The sequence below is a fragment of the Staurois parvus genome, unplaced genomic scaffold (genome assembly GCF_062004578.1).
Source record: "Staurois parvus isolate SC_StPar_1 unplaced genomic scaffold, SC_StPar_1.0 ptg000426l, whole genome shotgun sequence".
Taxonomy (NCBI): Eukaryota; Metazoa; Chordata; class Amphibia; order Anura; family Ranidae; genus Staurois; species Staurois parvus.
The window spans coordinates 1,820,656-1,841,035 of NW_028318222.1; the positions used below are offsets into that span (position 1 = coordinate 1,820,656).

The 20,380-nt window shown below is 44.0% G+C and overlaps 1 protein-coding gene across 1 annotated transcript in view; it reads left to right on the plus strand.

Annotated features, from left to right (window-relative positions):
* The first annotated feature begins 2,557 nt into the window (after positions 1 to 2,557).
* The window catches only part of RHOJ (ras homolog family member J), a 133,399-nt gene continuing 115,576 nt past the window's right edge, over positions 2,558 to 20,380 (plus strand). Inside the window, exon 1 of the mRNA XM_089687484.1 lies at positions 2,558 to 3,298. Within this exon, the coding sequence (XP_089543610.1) occupies positions 3,121 to 3,298 (178 nt within the window). The 5' untranslated portion in view covers positions 2,558 to 3,120. The remainder of the gene's footprint in view (positions 3,299 to 20,380) is intronic.

Consider the following 20,380-nt stretch of genomic DNA (forward strand, 5'->3'; position numbering starts at 1 on the left):
AGAGAGTTTTCATTTGGTGGTATTGCTGTTTTTTTTTTGTTTTTTTTATGATGTAAACAAAAAAAAAAGAATGAAAATATTGAAACAAAACACCAATATTTTTTACTTTGTACTATAAAACATATCCAATAAAAAAATGAAAAAATATAATTTCTTCATAAATTTAGACCAAAATATATTCTGCTACTTGTCTTTGGTTAAAAAAAACCCAATAAGGTAATATTAATTGGTTTGTGTGAAACTTATAGTGTCTACAAATTATGGTATGTATACTGGAAGTATATATACTGCAATCCTTAAAGCGGAGTTCCAGCTGAAAAAAAAAAAAAAAAGTCAGCAGCTACAAAAACTGTAGCTGCTGACTTTTAAAATACAGCTACAGACCTGTCCCTCGGTCCAGCGGTGTCCTCACCACCGCTAGTTTCACCGGCTGTCTTCTCTCCCCAGCGCTGGCATCTTTAGTGTGGGCACCCGGCTGTGACAGCTTGCGGCTTTAGTAGGGTCAAATTGTCATTTATTTTTTACCACAGTAACGAGAAAATTCAAAGGAACACACTCATTTCCGACAGTGTATGTGGTTTTCATTTGGGAATATACATGCATTCCAAAACCAACACAATTTTGAAGTACTGTCTGTTATACTTTTTTATTTTATTTATTACAGGTACTTATATTACACCCGGGGCGGACTGACCATTTGGAAACTCGGGCACTACCTGAGGGCCCGGGGTCAGTAGGTGGCCCCATGAGATGCCCCTGGTACCTTTTTCATAGGCTGTTTTGAGTTTGGGTAAGGACACAGGGGCCCCATGATCCCCTATTGCCCAGGGGCCCCATGAGTTGTCAGTCCGCCCCTGTATTGCACCATCAACTTATGCAGTGATTTACATATATATTACACATTCACATCAGCCCCTGTCCTCGAGTGTACAATCTAAGGTCCCTAACTCACAATCATACATACACATACTAGGGCCGATTTTAGACAGGAGCCAATTAACCTACCAGCATGTCTTTGGAGTGTGGGAGGAAACCCATGCAAACAAAGGGAGAACATGCAAACTCCAGGCAGGTAACGTTGTGGTTGGGATTTGAACCGATAGCTCTAGGGCTGCTAGGCAGAAGTGCTAACTAACCACTTAGCAACTGGCTTCCAAATTCTCAGGGCAAGCTTTAAAGGTGTACCCTCTTCTTCAAGGTCCAAGCAGTAACACTACAATCATCTCAAACAAGAAGTACTTTTGGACGACATTCGTTCAGTCATCCAAGTACAAAGAATTTTTCCATACAAATATCTACTAGTCAAGTGCAGTGTTTCTCAACCTTTTTTCCGTCAAGGGATCATTTCAAATTATGGACAGTCTTGAGGCACCCCATTCTAAAATAGGGTGCTTCTAGACTGACCATAATTTTAAAAGGGCATCCCATTCTAAAATGGGAAAAACTATTCTAATAGTTTTATATAACGCAGCAACATCCACACACGGAGGACACCCAACGTTAGAGGTGATTTATTCTTTCAAAGAAAATACACTTTCACTCACTGGTACTGACTAGTATTCCAAAGTTTCTCTTCTCCCTCAATTTTTCTCCATCACTCAGCTAATATGACCCCAGCACTGACGGAGAGGTCCAGGGGAGGGTCAATCTAGGATACTGTGCAGGCAGCTGACGTCCTCCTTATCAACTGATGACATCATTGATTGTCAGGATGCTGGTGGCTAAAAGGTTGTAATGGTGTACAATGAAAACATGTGGCTTTGTGTAACTAAAAGGCTTGTTCCACCTGCTTTGGCCAAATTGGCCAAATTTTGGCCAATTTTAAGATATTTTGCCAAAGCACCCCTGAAGAAACCTCAAGGCACCCTGGTTGAGAAAGGCTGGTCTAGTGTATAGTCAGCTTTATACAAGGCTATGAATTCAAGGTGTCACTGCTGCTAGGCAGACGTGCTAACCACTTTCCAAATTTTCAGGGCACGCTTTAAAGGTGTACCCTCTTCTTCAAGGTCCAAGCAGTCACACTACAATCATCTCAAACAAGAAGTACTTTTGAATGACATTCGTTCAGTCATCCAATGTACAAAGAATTTTTCCATACAAATATCTACTAGTCTAGTGCGGTGTTTCTCAACCTTTTTTCATTCAAGGCACCCTTGTGACTCCAGTGATTAGGCCAGCACAGTTGCATGGAGTTACTGACACCCCCAGAAATTCCTTGTACTTCTTTAGACATCTAGTGCTGAATGAAGCAGCTGGGTAACGATCAAAAAAGTAAATGAGGGGGGATTAAAGCAAGTCTGTTGCTTCGCCCCAAGATCGCATCCTTTCTTCAGCGTCATCGATACATTCGGCGTACGGAAACAAAGCAGTTAAATGGGTCCGCTCCTTTCAGCTCTGTGCCTTTTTGCTGTTCTAACAGTGTGATTAGAGGACTGCAGTGACATCATTAGTCTCTCTCCAGCCAGGATAAGAAGGAGGAAGTCTAACTCCGAGCCTGCAGTGGGACCTCTAGTGTTTTTCTAACTCCAAGTCCTGGCAAAGTTCCTGTACAGTGCAAACACACACAGAGCTCCCATTGTTTCCTACAGTTCACCAGCCCACTGATCCTAATATGGAATTCAGCAGGAAACCCATGATTTCCTGACACTGTGCAAGCCCAAGAAAGAAAGATTAAAAAAAAAAAAAAGCTTTAAAAAAAAAAAAAAAAAGCCTTGTGCTCTCCCTTCTCTAGTAGATGCTGGAGACAAGTGGAGGCTGGGGGTGGATAAGCAGCAAGCTCTGATTTCTGTGGTCAGGGACAAATGACGTCCAAGCGTTTAATTCCCCCCGCTGCGATGCACAAACACTGAGCGCCGTGTGTGTGTGTGTGTGTGTCAGAACCAGGAAAAGTCTGTGAACTGTAGAAATGAGGGGTCTCAGCATCTGCCTGGTAAATGCAGCACCATCCAGCGAAGTATGATCGTTAGAGGATATTGCAACAGAATGTGCAGTCTATAATGATTTCCTGATCTGCAGTCTCTCAAGGGGGCATTAAGAAAAAAAAAAAAAAGAAAACTTGGATCTCGGCGTTATTTCGTTTCTCCTTTCGTGGGCTCAGAGAGGCTCCTGCGGTAGCCGGAGATGGATAGGAGAGATGAAATTGACAGCGCGGGGTCTGGCAGCATGAACAGCATGAAGAGGATGCTGAAGTGCGTGGTGGTTGGAGACGGGGCTGTCGGGAAAACTTGTCTGGTGATGAGTTATGCCAATGACGCCTTTCCTGAGCAGTACGTGCCTACCGTGTTCGACCATTATGCAGGTAAGTCGTTGTACTTTAAGGGAATCTGTGTTGTCTTCTACTTTTTAGGTGTGTGTGTTTAGCGGGGTCAGCTCAGTGCTCACCTTATCAATTTGGGTTTATTTGTTAAAAACTTTGCTTTTGTGTGTAATTTGTAATTATATAGTATGTACATGGAGGAAGCCATATCGGTTTATTGTGTATAAATGCTGCGCTGTCTTCTTAGTAGTTGCATTACTGCCTTTTATTGCATGTGGTTTGTTCAGATGACTAATCAAAATTCAAAATCAAATGACTAATCAAAATTCTCTCTGTAAGTGGCTTATCCTGTAATTGATTTTCTCTTAGCAGTTGTTCAGCAAGGGTGCAGATGCACTAACTAACATTTATTTTCAGCACGCTACGTACAGTATATTGTACAGTTATACCTGTCCCTGCCCTCAGCCCGGGTTCACATATGTGCAGTGAGGTATATCGCATGTGATTCGCACAGGAACCGCACTGCATTTCTGTGTAAATCACTTGCGATTTGTGTGCGGTGTGATTGGAGCCATACATTTTGTATGGCTCTATTCAAACCTCACCAACACCAAAAACATGCAGGACCCTTTTTTGGGTCCTCACTAGAATCAGATCTTATAGGTATTAACACCGATGCGATCCGATTCTGCACATCACACCGCGTTTTGCAGACCGCTCTCGGGGTGTTGTTAACTTAGCATACACACCCGCAGCGGTTCACATGAACAGGGTACGATTCTGTTGCGGTGTGGAATTCGCACTGAAAACGCTGCGAATTTCGCACCACATCAGTGTGAACCAGGGCTCAAGGAGCATAAAATCTTGGGTCCTCGCATGCATACATACTAGATCCGATCTAAGCAAGCAATACATTCATTGATTTTCTCAGCTTCCACCCCTGGTGGGAGGAAAGAAAATCTATCACACAATCAGTGTTGATGGGGAATCCCTCCTGCAGTGCTATTGTATTCTGCCAGCAGGGTGGATGGGGAGGGGGCCTTCCCGACTGGCAGAATACAATGATTACTGCTGGAGGCAATAGCTGCTGGCAATAATTCCATGCAGAAGAATCTGACAGGCTGGTTGTACCCAAGTTGATCGATGGATCGACTTGGTATAATCAGTATGCCCATACATGGATTGAAATTTCATGGGTCCCTTTTGGACCAGCCGAGTTTCAATCCTTGTATGAATGGCTTTACACAGGATCCAGTTAACCTACCAGCATGTCTGGGGAGTGTTGGAACAAACCAGAGCAACCAGAAGAAATCCACACAAGCACAGGGAGAACATGCAAACTCCATGCAAGTAGTGTCATGGTTGGGATTTTAACTGATGACCCCAGTGCTGCAAGGCAGAAGTGCTAACAATTAAACTACTGTGCTGCCAAATGAGCATATCCAGCTTTAGGCTATGTTCTCATCTGTGCGGGTGGTGCTACTGCGGATCTGCATGAAAATCCATGCAGCCGCACCACCCGCACAGAGGAATGCGGACCCGCGGGTGGGTGCCATTAGTTCTAATGGCATGCCACCCGCACTGGAAAACGCAACCATACTGGGTACCGAGGTTCCCGTGCGGGCTGCGTTTTCCAAAGAAGTGCAGGGACTTCTTCACTGTGTGTCATGGGTACGGAAGTCCATTGAAATGAATGGGCTCTCATGCCTGTGCAAAACGCGGCCCACACATATGTTACATTTTAGTTTATAATGTGGTATCCATGCTTCAGTAAAAATAAAAGATGAAGCTTTTGCAGCATGGTCCCCAGCGGGCCCTGTACTCCAGTTATCCAATGTCGGTCCTCTCCAAGGTTGCATGACATCCAGCATCTCTCAGCCCACTTTCTGTGAGTGTAGAGTATCATGGGTCCGTCACCTGTTGGACGTCACCACTGAAACTGCACATGCAGTACAATGATGCAGCGCTGATGCTGTCATGTCCACATTGTTGAAAACTGCCCAGCACTGGAGAACAGGTGAAGAGGACTCTCTGTGTTAGGTGACCGGACAAGATGCAAGTATAAATACAGGAGGTGGGGAGCTCCAGGGGCAGGAGACTGGGGGCAGAGATTTGGTTTTGGGCTTTAGGAAATACGAGGGGAGTTCAAGTCAAAGTGGGACTTTTAATTTTACAGGTATAAAAAGGGATGCTAGCGTGGCGGTACTATATGCAGTAGTAAGTGGCAAGTGTGTCCTATTACCAGGGCTGTGGATAAGGGGTTACCACCGGTCCTCCTGTAAGGGGCCTAGGAAAGCAGGGGTGCCCAGGCAAGTTATTAAATTGGATTTGGGCAGGGAGGGTGATTGGCATGGGGGGGGGCAGTTACTGGAACCAATCCCCTGTATGGCTCTCCCTGCAGCAGCTGAAAGCTGGCATCTTCTCCTGTCCCTCCTCTGGCTTTCAGCTGCTGCAGAGAGAGACATACAGGGGATCAGTTCCAGTAATTTAGCAGCCCCTTCCTTTCCTGAATGGACACAATGAGTGATCAATACCGATAACTCACTGTGTTCATTCATAACTGAAGCATGATAAACTGTAGTTTTTTTGTGGGGATGGGGGGCCCTGTTGGGTTGGCTGTATGGGACCCCATGGTTTGGGGGGCTTTGTCAGGTAGGCTGTAAGGGGCCCCATGGTTTCTAACAGCAGCCCTGCCTATTACCGATAGTCGGCACAAATGTCGCGGGCCAGTCCAGAGACCATTAATCAAGATGGCAGACAACAGTGTTAGTGTGTGCATGGAAAAACATGTGGTGATGAAGTGAACGAAGGCGTAAAACCCACGGAGATCTACAGAAGATTCCAAGCACAGTACAGTGATGAGATGGGACGCTCAGCCGCACTAAGACATTTGAGTGGTGTAAACGTGTCAAAAATGGCCGTATGCCCATCAGTCATCATCCCGGCCGTGGTGGTTCCCAGCCCACAGCGGTCATTCCTGTGAACTTTCAGCGTGTGGAAGGCCTGATCCTGGATAATCGACACATAACCTGACATGAAATTGCACAAGAGACAAATCTTTCTGTGGGAACAGTGAACACAATCATTCATGAACATTTGCATTTTTTAAAGTTAGGTTCACACCTATGCAGTTTGCATTTGATCTGTGTCTGCAGTGTGTTTTGCGTTGCATTTTTGCACGTGTTTTTGCCGCTCTTTTTATGCATTTTGCGTTTTTGTTTCCTTGTGACTAGGCAGATTTAAATGGAAAACACATCAAAATCATAGCAAAAATGTAGCAAAACCGCACTACATGCTTTTCTGCAGCATTTCCATTGAAGCCTATAGAACCAAAAATGCAACTTTTTGCATTCAAAAAAGTCCCTGACCCTTTCCAAAAAAGGCACTGGGTGAAAACATGGAGATGTGAACTTGTCCCATAGGAAACCATGTTAAATGGACTGTAGTGAATTTCTGCAAAACGCTTCGGAAAACGCTTAGGTCTGAACCTAGGGTAAAAGTTAGCGCACACTATTGCCAATATCAACAGTGAATATTACTGTCGTGTGTTGAGTAAGGCGCATATACATCTGCAGAAAAAAATGGCCTGGTTTGGTCACTGAGCGCACCCTGTTTCTCCAGGACAATGCACAAGCTCATGCTGCGCACTGCACTACATGCACATTACAGCAACTCAGCTAGGAGGTATGGCCACATCCCCCTTAGAACCCAGACCTCCCTCCAAGTGATTTCCACCTGTCTGGACCCCTAAAAGAGTTCCAGAGGACCCCAGAGGAGGCATGCAGGGTCTTTTAGACCCTGCATGTCTCATTAAAGGGAACTGGTCACCTATGAATCATCACATTCGGGACTTGAAGAAAAAAAAAAAGTTAAGTAAAAAAAAATTTCCGCAAAAAAGATAAAATTATACCCAAGCACATAACTAAAAAAATGTTGCGGCCCCACCCCCACATATACACACGTATGAATGTAAATGCACACATTGGGGGGCACCTACATATCAAAACATCAATTGCGACACACACTTACATATCGATGCTCACCATGGAGTGAGAGCAATAATTCTAGCACAAGACCTCCTCCATGACACTAAACTGATGACCTGTTAGGGGCTTTTGAAGCATTATCTATAGAGAATTTAGGGTACTGAAGTTTCTTGCCATTTCACAGGCGCATGCAAATTTAGGGTTTGCCATGTTGGGTATCTATTTGCTCGGTGTAACCTCATCTTTTATATTTTACCAAACATTTGGGTAATTTATTGCATTTGTTTGCCCTAAAATTCACTTTAGTGTATTTTTACTGAAATTTTGCATTTCCTAGACCTTTGTGGTAATATTGTGTGACATAAAAATTTGGAACTACCACTCATTTATTCTATAGGGAGTCTGCTTTTAGAAACTATATGATGTTCAGGCCCAAAATGATTTTTTAAACATGTGTGCAAAAAATGCAAAAACGGCTCTGACAGCGAAAGGATTAAAGTGGTAGTAAAACTCTGAAGAATAAAAATGTTCCTCCTGCAAGGTCATATCATATTGTCTAGTATGCATCGCATATTAGCACGATTTAAAGGATTTACCTTGAAAAAAAGCCCTCCAGTGGTGCACTGTCACCACTGACAGGACTCCCATCTTTACCCGGTCTTCCTTCCGAGTTTACAAGCTGCAATGATATCATTCCCGCACATGCAAACGGGGGTCACAGCCATGGCACCGAGCTCTGAAGGAACGGCATGAGTATGCTGTTACCAGGGGCGGACTGACCATTTGGAAACTCGGGCACTGTCTGAGGGTCCGGGGTCAGTAGGGGGCCCCATGAGATGCCCCTGGTACCTTTTTCATAGGCTTTTTTGAGTTTGGGCAAGGACACAGGGGTCTCATGATCCCCTATTGCCTGGGGGCCCCATGAGTTGTCAGCCCACCCCTAGCTGTTACTTCATCGCGCATACGCTCTGAAGTAAAACTGGCAAACAAGCGAATATCTCCTAACGAGTGCACGTTTAGGAGATATTCATTTTACCTACAGGTAAGCTTTATTATAGGCTTACCTGTAGGTAAAAGTCACAGAGCAGAGTTTACTACCGCTTTAAATAGTAACTCCAGTTTTGTGGAAAAAAGGTATAGCAATAAAATAACCCCAAATAATACATACAATTGCTACACAAGGCTTATTGTAGTTTCATGTTATTAAAAATTACCTTTCCTTTTGCAATATGGCAACCTGGAAGTGTTCTGTACCCCACTGGTGTACACAACGCCACCAAAAATCTCATTTTCTGCCTGTGTGGTTGGCTGACTGATTTTCTCAGCAGTATACACTAAGATACAAAGAGAAATTTAGGTGTACCCAGTAGTAAAAATGTTGGTTTTGGTGAGATCCTCCCCAAGAGCTAAATGTTTCTAAAGAGATGCAGACACTGAAATGTTCCTCATTAGAGCACACAAAGTGCACTAGCTGATTATAATGAACCGGTCCCTCCCATTCTGAATGAGACGGCAATCAGTCTGATGAAACAAACAGCTATTTCTTCATAGCAACAAAAGGTAGCAATCTGTTATAAAGTTTGTTCAAAATCTTTGCAACGTATAGTACATGTTTTTTCTCAACAAAAGTAGAGTTACTCTTTAAATATTGCAGTAGGAATATCAAGAAAATATATTAATCAACACATGCAGATGCATCACATAGCAATACATAATATAAGTGCCACATAAAATAAATACAAATGCATGGATTTGATAGATCAGTAAAGTTGATCACATACGGCAAAATCTGATTGCACAATCTCCTTTAGATTTCTCAACAACTATGTAGTGCAAGTACCTTTAAAACTGTATTTAACCCCTCTCAACCAGCTTGGCGGCCCTTTAAACAGTTTGGAACACCCGAGGGGAAGGATTGACGATCATGTGACCAATCACAGTGGTCACAGGATCGAAAGCCATTCCAGCCAACAACTGATCTGGACCTGGACCAAGAGCTTTCTTTGACAGCTTAGTCTTTTTGCTAAGAGCACACGTGCGTTCTCAGCACATAAAATGCGGCTGCACATATATATTGGCGGGTGTAATGGAGTTAACCTGAATGGATGAGTTGTTAGAAAATCTGAAGAAGATTGCATAATAATCTGCACTCTACACCCTGAACTCTGCACTCTGTATGCAGCGCACCCCTGAACTGTTTGTTGCTTTTTGGAGGGTGTGTATGTGAGGGGGAGAGGGGTTTGAGGGTGTCGTGGTTTAGCTCCTTCACCTATTTTCAGAGAAAAAAAGCCCTGTGTATGCGGTTGTTCATACGTGAGTGCTCAGGCTCCTGTAACTCAACATCTGACACACCAAAATGAGCTACTTTTGAGGCAAAATTGAGCATTTTTAGACTCATAGCCTTGTATGAGAATGCAATTTTCTTGTAGTTTTTTAGGCTTTTTTTAAGCCTGCAAGTGCTTGTTTACATTAGCAGCAAAGACTGAAAAGTGGTCCACAACTACAGAGCCATGGCTGGTGAGCATAACACCGATTATCACCTGGAGTGGTGCCAGCGTTGGATAACTTTACAGAAAATGGAGTTAAAGGCTAACTAGGTTAGGCTAGGTGCACAATTGTGTTGCTCTGCGAGCCGCGCTATGACCAGGCATGGTAGTCCATTCATTTCAATAGGCTGCTGTACTTCCAGAGGATGCAGGGAAATGGTCTCTGCACCTATTCTGAAAACAGGACCCACAAGGAAACCGCAAGTGCAGTGTAGTTCCAAGTGTGGAGAAACTGTGCTGCGTTTTCCAGTGTGTGCGGCGTACCATTAGGATTATAGGTACCCTCATGCATCTCCTGCATTTTTCTGTGCGCGCTTGCAACTGCACGGACAGGTGCAGACCTGCAGCAGGAACTACCTGCACAAGTGTGAACCTAGCCTTAGACCCCAAAGCAGGGATCTCCAAACTATGGCCCTCCAGGTGTTGAGGAACTGCAAGACCCATGAGGCCTTGCAAGACTCTGACAACCACAGGCAAGACTCCCAGAGGCAGAGGCATGATGGGACTTGTAGTACTTCAACCACTGGTGAGCATAACCGTGGTTTTCATCTGGAGTGGTGCCAGCGTTGGATAACTTTACAGAAAATGGAGTTAAAGGCTAACTAGGTTAGGATAGGTGTACATTTGTGTTGTTCTGCGGCCACGCTTTGACCAGGCGTGGTAGCCCATTCATTTGAATGGGCTGCTGTACTTTCAGAGGATGCAGGGAAAAGGTCTCTGCATCTTTTATGAAAACCACAAGGAAACCGCAAGTGCAGTGTAGTTCCCAGTGTGGAGAAACTGTGCTGCGTTTTCCAGTGTGTGCGGCGTACCATTAGGATTATTGGTACCCTCATGCATCTCCTGCATTTTTCTGTGCGCGCGCTTGCAACTGCACGGACAGGTGTGTACCCGCAGCAGGAACCACCTGCACAAGTGTGAGCCTAGCCTTAGACCCCAAAGCAGGGATTTCCAAACTATGGCCCTCCAGGTGTTGAGGAACTTCAAGACCCATGAGGCCCTGCAAGACTCTGACAGCCACAGGCAAAACTCCCAGAGGCATGATGAGACTTGTAGTACTTCAACAGCTGGAGAGCCATAGTTTGAAGACCCCTGCCCTAAAGGTTGCTTACCAGATGCTGTTTGCAACAGTCAGGCAGTTGCCGGCGCATAAATAAATGTCTCTCCCTAAGGACTGAATTGAATGTTGGCTATTGTTTCTAATAAGCTTTCTTACATGGAGGTTGAAATGATGATAACTGCTCTCTTACACAACATGGGTTATAATTTAGCTATTTGTGGCATTTCTGGTATTGGCATATTTACGGCATATTTAGCGAATGATCCACTAAACCAGTACGCTGTGGAAACAAACGTCAAATTTACAGAATGTGAAGTTGTCTTCCTGCTATGTTGATAACCCATGCTGTTTTCCAGCTCATGGCCCTTTATGAAATAATAATTGGATAATGGCAGTCATAAAAAGTAATTGGTACCTTAATGGATTACCATCATTTAGGGATTTAAAACCTATTATTTTTTCTTGGACAAAGTGGGAAGGGTAAGAGTCTGTCAGGGTTTTAATTGCTCTCTGCTTCTCTGTTGTGGACTTTTTTCTTCACTTCCTGTCGGGACAGGAAGTGATGGATTATCTCTCTAAAGGGGACACAGAAAGCTACTGAGGAAGGTTCATTTCCGGCAATGTTTTTTTATCACCATCAGTACTTTGTTGATACCTTATCCCCAGCCAATCTCCCCATTTCTTGTGCTGGTGTCACTGGAATGGGAACATTTCTCCAATGGAGTCACAAACAAACATAAAAATCTCACAACATGTAATCTCTTCCCTCTCTAAAAAAAAAAATAAATTAAATAGCAAATTGACTAACATTAGGCTTTACAGCAAGCCTTTATCTGAACCAAATGGGGTATGGTAAAGCAGGAAAGCAAAATAATTGGCTCCAATTGGCTTGTCTGTTTTACAGGAAAAATTCTAAAACATTCAACATTTTACCAAGAAAAAACAACAAATGTTGCCTGGGATTTTATATTGTATGTTCAAATTGAACAGAGTATGAATCATTCAGTACAGTGATGGAGGAGAAAACCCAGGTGCAGAAATACGATTTGGGATTTCCTTCTAATGTTCATTCTGCTTACATGTCCTTTATGCAGTCAGGATGATACTTAATCAATGTAGAAGTTTTCTAATGATCTGTGCTGAGCAAGTAAGCTACAGCTCTCATCTTGACAACATAATCTACCACATCCTTTCCACCACCTTATTTCTATTAATTGTTTTCTTCCTCCCTGACTCCAAAGGTATCACTAGACTAATTGGTGTGCCTCCTGGATAATTAAATGTTCTCAGTCTAGTTTCTACAAAAGCATTAAGGTGATCAGTGGTGGACCAATTCCAGGTCATCATCCGACACTGATGTCACCAGCTTGTGTTTACTTTGTATACCTCATATGGGGATCCAGAAGGGTGGCCTGCTCTTTGGGGTTCTATGCAAATGCACACGCATTATACATTTAGCTGTACTGTTTTTGAGAATAATGCTACTTTCACCCCTAACACTCTCTACTGGATGTTTCTTGGTCCAAAAGTGTCACCTCTCTAGCTCTAATAACCAATCATTGATTGCAGGAGGAAATGGAGGGGTTGTGGTTTAACATCAAGAGCAGGATCATTATAATAGATGGGCTGGGAACAGAGAATGATGAAAGAAAAGCAGACTGCTCTATAATTATATATGTTTTCTTTTTTTTTTTTTAAAGTCAAGGTTTTTCAAGGTTCTTATACTTCTTTTTCTCAAGGTGATGAGAAGAGCAGTATTCTGTAAATGCATCAATTAAGTACACTACTAGTTGTGACTTCTCAGGGTGCGCTGACTAGACGTCACATTTCAAGATGTGCTCCTTGATGCGATGTACTTACACTATATTGCCAAAAGTATTGGGCCGCCTGCCTTTATACGCACATGAACTTTAATGGCATCCCAGTCTTAGTCCATAGGGTTCAATAATGCGTTGGCCCACCCTTTGCAGAAATAACAGCTTCAACTCTTCTGGTAAGGCTGGCCATAAGGTTTAGGAGTTCGCCTATGGAAATGTTTGTCCATTCTTCCGGAAGCTTAGCTGTGAGGTCAGGCACTGATGTCGGGCGAGAAGGCCTGGCTCGCAGTCTCCACTCTAATTTATCCCAAAGGTGTTCTGTCGGGTTGTGGTCAGGACTCTGTGCAGGCCAGTCGAGTTCCTCCTTCCCAAACTCGCTCATCCATGTCTTTATGGACCTTGCTTTGTGCACTGGTGCGCAGTCATGTTGGAACAGGAAGGGGCTATTCCAGAACTGTTTCCACAAAGTTGGGAGCATGAAATTGTCCAAAATGACTTGGTATGCTGACGCCTTAAGACTTCCCTTCACTGGAACTAAGGGGACAAGCCCAACCCCTGAAAAACAACCCCACACCATAATCCCCCCTCCACCAAACTTTACACTTGGCACAATGCAGTTGGGCAAAGCCAGACACATCCATCGGATCCATTGCCAGACAGCTAAGCGTGATTCATCACTCCAGAGAACACGTCTACACTGCTCTAGAGTCCTGTGGCGGCATGCTTTGCACCATTGCATCCTACACATTGGCGGCATGCTTTACATCACTGCATCCAACACTTTGCAATTCCCAGTTGCTTCCACTTTGTTATAATACCCCTAACAGTTGACCATGGGATATTTAGTAGCAAGGAAATTTCACGGTTGGAGTTATTGCAAAAGTGACAACCTATCACCTGAGTTCCTAATAGCGAGCCATTTTTTCACAAATGTTTGTAGAAGCAGTCTGCATGCCTAGGTGCTTGATTTTATACACCTGTGGCCATGGAGGTGGTTGTAACACCTGGATCAAATGATTTGGAGGGGTATCCCAATACTTTTATACTGTATTTTTCAATACATTTTTATTGAAATAATATAACCTACTGAATGTTTAACAGTCCTTTTACAATAGATTTGTGGGAAGGGGACAGGGATGGGTTACAGTATCAGGGTTGGTACAATATTTATCACACAACAGAAACTGTTTGATAAAGCACGGGTACCAACTAGAAGTAGGAAAACATTATTTATGGTTAGGGTGAGGGCTTTGGAGAGGGACTGGAGGGCTCTTTGGGTTTATATATGGACTTGCGATCTTAGTGAAGTTAGATGTTGCAGGGGCTAAATGCCTAATCAACTGATGCTTTCTGCATTTAGGGAGGTAAGCTAGTATGTGTAAAATTCACTTCTCGTGCATGCGATGCAGTGGGGGGTGGGGGGGGGGGTTGTTGGGTGGTTGTGGTGGATAAGCTAAGAGTGGGAAGGGGGCTAGGTATTGGGAAAAGAGGTGGGGGAGAAGGGTGCATGGTTTGAAACTTAAGCTGGTAAGCTGGGCTGTAAAGCTTTGGATGGGGGGGCGCAAAATGCAGAATTTTATGTGGTTAACCATGGATAACTAATAAAGCAGGATGATTATTACACATACTGTAAGTACCAGGTAGCTTAATGGGCATATCATCAATTAAAGTGTCAGTAGGGAACTGTCAAACTCACTGATTCACCTAAGATATTCATTTCTCATTAACCAAATACTATGCCTTTTTTTGTTTAACTTGCACCATTGCGGATTGTTTGAACCATCATGCATTAGCAAAGGTTTGCTTTGCAGCTGCAAAAATAAAGGCTAGCATCCAGGTTTGGTTACTCCTAAAGCTGGGATTTTTAAGTGAAGTAGAACTTCAAATGGGTAAATGGGTTGGTAGACTAGTCCAGGGGGTCTCCAAACATTCAAAACAAAGAGCCAATTTATTGTCCTTCAGACTTTTGCGGGGCCAGTCTGTGGACAGCAGGAGTAGAAATTTTCTGGCATCAGAGGGAGTAAACAGTGCCCCATCTTTGGTATTAGGGGAAGGAATGGTGCCCCATTGTTGGTGTCAGTGGCAGGAATTGTGTTCTATTGTTGGTATCAGTAGGCAGAATAACATCTCGTATCAGTGGGATGAATAGTTCCCAAAGGGCCAGATAAAGGCAAGATAAGGGCCACATCTGGCCTTCTGGCCACAGTTTGGAGACCACTGCTCTAGTCCAAAATCATTTAATGTATGGACAGTCACACCAAATGTGTTTATGAGTTCACAACTAACTACAATCCCTAAAGAAAAAGTTTGATGTTCCAGGCTAAATTTTGTCTTATCTCTGTGGGACACGGTGTACTAATTTTAAATTTGATTGTCTTCAGGAGGTACCCTCTTCTTCTCTATGTTCTATATTTCAGTAAATGCTTTTAGTAGCCATTTAAGCGAGACATGACATAACATTCTTTTGCTTCCGCTGTGTGTTGAGACACCTAACTAACAGGTGGGAAGCCTCCTCACTTTCGTCATTCACTGCGCGCGCTGCTAGTAAAACGGAGTCATGTCAGAGTTTACTGAGCTTCAGAGAGAGCAAATTGTTGGTGCCCACTTACTGCAGCTGGTGCCTCTGTGACTGAAGTTGCCAATATATATGCTGTATCCTGAGGTTCAGTATCAAAGGTTATGACAGCAAATACAGTTTACAGAAAAATGTCATCTGGTAAGCATAAGTGCTGTTGACATGGTCACCTGACCTGAAGAGACAAAAGTTCATTAGAAAACAGGAATAAGAAAACAACTGCTGCAAAAGTGACTGCAGAGCTCAATCTTAGTCCGGTGAAGACTGAGATTGAGCTCTGCGGTCACTTTTGCAGCAGTTGTTTTCTTTATTTATTTATTTCAGGTACTTATATAGCGTCATCAGTTTACGCAGCGCTTTTACATATATATTGTACGTTCACATCAGTCCCTAACCCTCAAGGAGCGTACAATCTAAGGTATCTTATTCCCGGTCACAATCCAGCGCAATGTCCTTTTGTCTCTTTCGGTCAGTTGACCATGTCAAGCTTATCAGACAACATTTTCCCAGAAACTGTGTATGCCATCATAACCTTTGATACTGTACCTCATGACACAGCAAATAAATTCACTTCCGTCACAGAAGCACCAGCTAAGTGGCACCAGCAATTTTGCCCTCTTTGAAACTCAGTAACTCTGACATGACACCATATTACTAGCAGTGCACGTAGTGCATGACAAAAGTGAGGTTTCCCGCCTGTTAGCTAGGTGTCTCATCAGTGGCATCAGTAGGGCTGGTGTCACCTGGTGTGGTAAAACTTGGTGTCACACACCCAATATTTTTCGCCCCCTCCACAGAGTAGAGACCCCCCTCCCTCAGTACAGACCCCCCTCCCTCAGTATAGATTCCCCTTCCTCAGTACAGACACCCCTCTCCACAGAGTTGGGGGGATGGAGAAGAGGGGGGTGAGCAAATTTGGGGGGGATAGAGAAGTGGGGGGTGAACAGAGTTTGTGAAGGGGGGATTATGATCAAAGCTGAGCTGTTCTGCGCAGTTGGGACATGTGAACTGGGGGTCGGAGCAGAGACTGCGGGGAGGGAAGACACTGGGACAGATATGGGGAGTCCAGGGGCAGGACGGTGGGGTTCTGGGATTAGGGCGGTGGGGGGACAGGCACACAGATGTTGCTGAGTACATGCAGTGTGTGGTGACACCGGAGGAGTCAGACTCAGCACAGGACAGTCAGCAGATGGGCTTGATGTCCAAATTCGTTCTCATGCTATCGGGTGTCTCTCTCCATTCACCACCACGCTGCCCTTATCCTTCATTAACCCGGAGATGAGCCTCGCAGAAGGGGGCGTCATGAGGCACAGCAGACCCTCCTCAGCTGATTCCACCAATCACCAGCTGAGCTGGGACCAGGCCTGGAGACTGAAAGGAGCCATATGGTGGGCGTGAGTGTGACAGGGAATAATGTGACAGGGGGGCATATATTCTTCATATGAATTAATGTGATTTTTCTCTGCGCATGCACAGAAGAAATGAGGAGGGTCTGTAAAGCTTCTGGCAACTTACCATGGATCTTGCAGGAGTGTGGGCAGTGTATAAAATGTAAGAGTAGTGCTGAAGGGGCAATTTAACAGAAAAGAAAAGTATACTTTATGGTAATCTTAGTTTTTGAGAAAAGTCTACATTTGACATGTTACATTCTCACCCAGAACCTTCCCATAATTCTGAGATTGAGCACACAGTGCTGTCACACAGAGTGGATGTTTCTGCTCTGTATAAAGTCCTCGCTGTCAGGACCCAGTGGTTTGTCTAAGGAGCACAGAAACAGCTTCACTGTCAGATAAAGCAATGAGCCGTGGAAAAGCTTGCAGAAGATGAGGGAATCTTAGACACCTGAAAGCTGAAGAAGCATACTGCAGTGATTTGGAGTGTGCAAAAATATTTTATAGGAAAATGAAAGCATGTGCAAAACACCCTTAGGTTAAAGCCCACTCCAGACAACATATATTTTTTTTTAACTTTGGATATAGTGATGAAGGTATAGAACCCTGCTGAGGTTATTTCTGGTCTGTGTCCCCAAGTGGGGTTGTTTCCCCTCAATTCCTGCCTGAAATCTGTCTAGTGAGATGTTTTCTGTAAAATGAGGAACATCTTTCAGATTATTGTAATCTCCAAGGAGCAGGGCCCTCCTAACCCTCTTGTATTGAACTTGACTATTGCACCAGAGATAGGCTTGTCCACTCCTACCACCACCATTACCGATCCATACCACTCCCCACCCCTTAACCAATTATACTTTACAAAAAACATGACACCATTTTGGAGTAAAATGGCCAACATGGCCTTTTATTAACAACTCACATTTTAAATACATCAGCCGTTCCTTATAATGGAAACCAAAGAATTGTTGTTGGTCTTCGAAGGCACCCCCAAACGATCCAAAATGCACCTGCGGACAACCATATACACTAGGCCTCCAGCCGCAACCAACCAGCTCGGACACAACCATACCATCCGCAGTGCAGCACCACCACCTTCCAGTAAAACCTTGGTTAACTTGGAATGTCCCCCGGGCACCCCATACCACCGATGGGTCCCACACCATTGTTTTACCTTCCAAGATGAGAACTGCCTCCAAAGACCAACAACCGCCCACGAACCAACATAACCCCCTTTTTTTTTTTTTTTTTTCTTTCCCGGGAGGGACCCGATACCCAGCAAAACAGGGAGGGCGGGAGGGAAGCTCTGATCCTTCCTAACGTCCAGCTCCACTGACGCCCCCTCAACAGAACCCCCCACCCTAAGGTGTTGCAGACCCCACCTACACTCCACCTCTGCCAACCAGATAACTCCACAATCAAATCCCAACCCCCTGGAGCTAACTTTAACTCTTTCCGTTCCCCTTCACCACTCTGAGGCCTAGTCATGCATGCCCTGTGCTATTTTCATTCTTTCTTATCCGCTAGGGGCATTTCTGTATCATTGCTGTATTGTCTCCCGTTACATTGTAAAGCGCTGAGCAAACTGTTGGTTCTATATAAATCCTGTATAATAATAATAATAATTGTCACTTTAGGATGTGTAGGTTGTGAGGCGCTGAATCTTCTGCTATTAGTCACATCTAAGAAAAGGTAAGTTCAGTTTGTATAGCCTATTAGCTCTGATTAAGCTGATCTTATAAAATAAGGTGCTACTAAAAGGATGCCCTGGGTAGAACCCAAATGTTGAAGATGTTAGAAGAGCACCATACCATTGTTCGTAAAATCCATTTTTTTTTTAATTTTCTTTTTAGCATTAGGATAAGATACAACATCCAATGCACTTCCAGCTCCTGAAGTCTTAGAAGGGCTGCCATGGGTGTCCAACCTGTGGCCGTCCTGCTGTTGCAGAACTACAAGTCCCACCATGCATCTGCCTTTGGCAGTCATGTTTGTAACTGTCAGCCTTGCAATGCCTCATGGGACTAGTAGTGCTGCAACAGCTGGAAGGCCCCAGGTTGGACACCAATTGTTGTTGACAGTCATTAGGTGTAGTAGCTCTGTAGCTAATGGCACAACATTGGGTGCTGCTACACTACCTACAGAGAAACTGCATTTGTTAAATGTCAATGACATCATAATTAGGATTGCACTGATACCGGTATTGGTGCCGATACCGAGTACTTGCACGAGCTCCCGTGGATTTGAATTTAAGAGATATGTACTTTTAAAATGCGAGTTGTTATAACATTTTTTTTAATAAACTGTTTGCTCATTGTTGCACTAATAAATGGCGCTTCCCTGTCTTTCTACACTGGGTTCACACAGGAGCGGTGCTGGAAACTGCATGCGATTTGGACAGGAATCTCACCGTTTTCCTGGCCAAATCACATGTAATTCTTTGCAGTGCGATTTGAGCCCTTTCATTTTGTATGGGCTCAGATCGCACCAGAAAGGTATCAGTACTCGGTAGCAGCCAGTACTTGCTCGAAAGTATCGGTACTAGGACGTGCCGGTAAAAAAATGATATTAGTGCAATCTTAATCATAACATTTAGTACTTTTCCATTGAGTCCAATCATCCCAAGTTCATATATCTGCTAAGCCCTCCTAAGACTTCAGAAGCTGGAAATGCATTGGATGTTGTATCTTGCTGTAACAATAAGCAGCATCATAACTTCCATCATTTTTCCATTGAGACCAATGTCTATTTTATACTGTTTAATACAGTAGTGGTTGCTTTTCTCAAGTCTTTAAAAATAAAGGCCTGGCCGGAGTGTGATTAGAGAAAAACCCCAGTTTATTCCATCCCAGGGTCATTAGTACTCACTGAAAAGGCTCAGGCTTGCCTTAGGCTATCTGTGTGAAGCTCACAACTCCAGGATCACTGCAGTACACCTCTGGCTTCAGTACACCTCTTTTAGGTCCTTCTGGGGGTAGCCTAACATGAAACGCTTGGCCTGGCCTAAAACACGTTTTGCAACCAGTTTTAGCTTCCACCACAAGAGAGAGGATGACTATAGCCGGCTCTTCTGAGGGCAGGACTGTCCTCCAGCCCTGTCTGAGGCCTCCACTTAGCTGGCTACAGGTGCATGCTGGTGGGGTTTCTGGCTTCCATTCCCCGACTGCACTAAGGATTCTCTCCAACCTGGCTTATATCAGGGCACTGACTCACCCATTACATCACTATGGGGGGGGCTTTAGCTAAAGGGGACCTAGCACCTGATTACACTATTCTGTTACCATACTCTATTCTCGGACAGAGCCGTCTAGTGGCTGACTAGCTGCTTGCAAGCTACTTAAACTAGTAGGCATAGTTGCACAAGTAGCATGATCCACCCATCAAAAAATGTTTACCAGGGATAATAAAATAGAAGGATAAGACCTGGTCACACTGAAAGTCAAGCTAGGGATGCCTAGGCAAGAGCACAAGCAGATTAGGGGCAAAAACAAACCCTTTTAAGAAACCAAACCACCAGAAATAACTTCTAAATTCAATACTTGTGCCACACTGTAGTCATACATGCTCATTTACCCTATTGTATTAAAGCTGTGGGACCACTTCGGTCAGGTTCAACATAACTTCACAGACCTTATGTATTATTGATGTGTTACAATATGCAACTTTTTATACCCTTATGTCTTTAGTACCTTATGTGTCCAGGAGTTATAGCCAGATTTCCTTGTCTTTTCTATATACTGTTCTGTATGCTC